General features: G+C 29.5%; 1 protein-coding gene across 1 annotated transcript; it reads right to left on the bottom strand.

The window, feature by feature from the left end:
* Positions 1-908: 908 nt before the first annotated feature.
* On the bottom strand, positions 909-2,202 carry LOC129238406 (T-box transcription factor TBX3-like). Its single transcript, XM_054873430.1, has 2 exons — positions 2,093-2,202; positions 909-1,104 (listed from the first exon to the last, which is right to left on the bottom strand). The coding sequence occupies exons 1-2, from the start codon at positions 2,200-2,202 to the stop codon at positions 909-911; spliced, it is 306 nt and encodes a 101-aa protein (XP_054729405.1).
* Between the last annotated feature and the right edge of the window lie 1,164 nt (positions 2,203-3,366).

Genomic DNA, 3,366 nt, shown 5'->3' with positions numbered 1-3,366 from the left:
ACTTTTTGTTTGCTGTGGTTGTTGGTGCTGTACACATTTTAAGCGCTTATAGCAATAAATAAATTGTATAAACAACAAAAGCAATAACAGCAAACACAAGCAACGCGCGTTGTTAGCGAGAAAACGATTGAAGTTGCCGACAAAAATGGCGCCGTTCAGAGGCGGCGATTGATGAGCGGCTTTTTGCCACGAAATGGCGTATGAATAAAGGAGAAAAAAATTGTTTGAAAAATAGCAAAAAGACTTGAAACATAAATTATAAATAAGAATTTCAAAAAAATAGCAACAAATTTTATTACATAAATATGTAGAATAAGAAATATATGTATGTATTGGTATATGAAAACTAATTAATAATGCAAAGATGTTTAAATGAGCCGATAAAAAATTCTCTCAATCTGAAATCTAAGCTTTTACACAACAAAAATTTGCAAAACAAAAACATTAGACTTTTTTAATTTAGCACTTTTTAATAAAACAAATTTCTAACATTTTACCATTTGAAATTTGTGTAAAATTTGATATTTTGAAGTTCTTATTAACTTAAATATTTTCCTTCTTTTTTGACATTTTACCGCAAGAAATTTGGGTAAAATATGATACTTCCAATTTTCAATAATTTAAATATTTTTCTTATTTTCTGCGTGATTTATTATATTAAAAAGAATTATTTGCTCTATTAATTAATTTTAATTAATTTCTGTATTTTTTCGTAATAAATTTAAATTGCTCCCTTAAATGCTTTTAATTTTTGTTTGTAATTTTTTTTAATGCCGAAAATTTTAAATTGAGAAAATTCTTTATTTTTTCCCAAACTTTTGTTTTCGTATAACAGTAAGGCGGCTATTTTCTGTTTTCAACATCGAAAATAACTCGACTTTGAACGCTCTTTTTTGTAATTTTTTTTGTCATGAAATTTTCGGTAAACAGAGAAGACGTACAGTACTTACAAATCCATGTTTATCACTAATATTGTTGGTCAATTTTAATTTGTGAAATGAGACGACCTTCTGCATCCACTGTTCGCCGGTTGTGGGCGAGTCGGGGTGGATGTACATGCGTTTTGGCATTTCTGGATCCGCTTTGCCGGCGATCATCCAGCGGCTGTGAGGAAAGGAAAAAAATTAAAATATATTTGAAAAATGTTTAAAAGGAAAATTAAAAAAAAAACAAAATCAATAACAAAATATTCTATACCAGTATATATAATATTTTCACGCGCAAAAAAAAATTATTTTAAAAAAATTTTTGATAGAAAGAAAGTCGCGTTTAAATTTTAGTTTTTCATTTGAGTATTAATTTTTGCGTTTTTATTATTTTCGTGCAAAATATTCTCTAACGACAGATATTTATTTATAAAAATTTTTGCAAGCAAATGGAATGAAAAAAAATTAAATTAAAAAAAAAAATATCTTGAAATTTTCTTGTTATTTATTATAATCTTTTTATTTAGAAAAATTTTCGCAAGCAAAGGTAAAAGAAAATTAAATTTAAAAAACTAAATTCTACAAACTTTTTGAAATTTTCTTATTATTTTACTATAATTTTTTTTTATAAAAATTACTTGCTTTCGCAGAAAATTTAGAGAAGTTTTTTGTATATAAGAAAAGCACACAAAATTTCTATAATTTAATTTAATAATTTTCGTAAGCTTTTAATAATAAATTTTGATCCTAATTTGACTACGCATTTTTTTATTTTTCGTACAAAATATTTTGAACTAAAAATATAAGACAATTTTCTTTGTAGTCCGTCAGAGAATAGTAAAAAATTTAATACCATAAATGTGAAGAAAAATGTAAGCAACAAACATTCTGAAAACAAAAATTTAAATAATTTTTTTGTTTATTTAATAATATTTACTGTTAAAAAAATACTCGGCACGAACAACTTATTTATTAATTTATTAAAATGAAATACACTTATAAATTTCCATGAAAAATAGCACTTTCACTTCGTTTTCATTGGAAAATATAAAAAAATTTGTAAAAAGGGGAAAATTTTTGAGGGGAAAAATTTTCGAATTTAAATTTGTTTAAAATTTATTTATTTATTTTTTTTTTTTTTAATTTTAAAAATCAATAAGACTCACCTATTATGAAATTTATAACGGTAATCGTCCGCGGCGACGATATCCAAGAGCAAAATATATTTCGCCTTGGCATCCAGGCCCGAAACGCGGAATTTCATTTGAGGAAACATTTGTCTGAAATGAAAGAAAAAAGTTAAATTAATTACCATTTTTTAAATTAGAAAATTTGTAGGCACAGTCGCAGTAAAAGACGTAGTTAAATAAAAAATATTTGCACTAACCACAACAAATTAAAGTTTTTCTATCAATCTGCATTTTTTCATAATTCGACCACCAAAATCTCATTCAATTTGCTTTATAATTTCTGTTCAACAATTTTTTTTACTACTCATCAAATGGCGCCCGCTGGCGGCGCCACACACCATACATTCCCCGCACAAACATACACACAAGCACACGAAATACCAGTCAAATTTACAAATTTTCACCCAAGACGCCAACGACGTTTATTTCTCGCTTGAAGCAAACTAAATTGAAATTGGCTGCAGCAGCCACAGCAATCATAACAACAACACCAACAACTACTATAACAACGAATAAAAAGTTGCAAACTCGAAAATTGCCACCACACACTAAAGGCAGCAACAGCACAACAACAACACTAACATCATTGCATGTTGCCACCATCGGAAGTCATGCCACACAAGGCTAGGAAGCAGAAGAATTGGATAGGCAAACAGGCAGTGGTTAGGGCACTCCATCGCTAGCGCTCATTATGTGGGCTGATCGCGCTAATGTTGCAGCTTTGTGGCATGGTTGTGACTACGTGCATGTATGTGTGTGTGTGTATGTGTGCACGGTTGCCCACTACAGGCGCTCTCCAACCGAAAAACCAACAAACCATTAAATCCAAAAGCAAACATTTTTATTTGGACTACATGTTGCAAGTTCATCATAATGCGCCACACAGTCATATATTTGGAGCCTACGAGCCCTTCGCTGTGCTATGCGGTGCGGACTGGCGCTTGCGCTTGCGCTCGCCCATTTACAACAAATATGAAAATTATAACTTTAGGCAGCAATCACTCAATCTGTGCAGCGGCAATGGGCAACAGGGCAAGAACGACCACAACAACGATGGAAGTGGCAAAAATGCACAAAGAAAATATACACGCAGAGAAAAGAGTGAATGAAAGTATTTATAAATTTAAAGAAAAATAAAAAAAATTTTATCTAAGAAATGTTGCAATAAAAATGAAGTTAATTAACTTTTTTTGAATTGAAAAAATAAATTGCATTTAAATTTTCTTTAAGTTGTTAGGAAAAAATCGAAA

Source organism: Anastrepha obliqua, chromosome 2 (genome assembly GCF_027943255.1).
Source record: "Anastrepha obliqua isolate idAnaObli1 chromosome 2, idAnaObli1_1.0, whole genome shotgun sequence".
Lineage (NCBI taxonomy): Eukaryota > Metazoa > Arthropoda > Insecta > Diptera > Tephritidae > Anastrepha > Anastrepha obliqua.
This window is presented reverse-complemented; position numbering and strand designations above follow the sequence as displayed.

Excerpts from the sequence above, each read along its gene's own strand:
- LOC129238406 (XM_054873430.1), bottom strand. The coding sequence starts at position 2,202 with ATGTTTCCTCAAATGAAATTCCGCGTTTCGGGCCTGGATGCCAAGGCG. Across the intron at positions 1,105-2,092 it reads CGTTATAAATTTCATAATAG|CCGCTGGATGATCGCCGGCA; the intron begins GTGAGTCTTATT and ends CTTTCCTCACAG.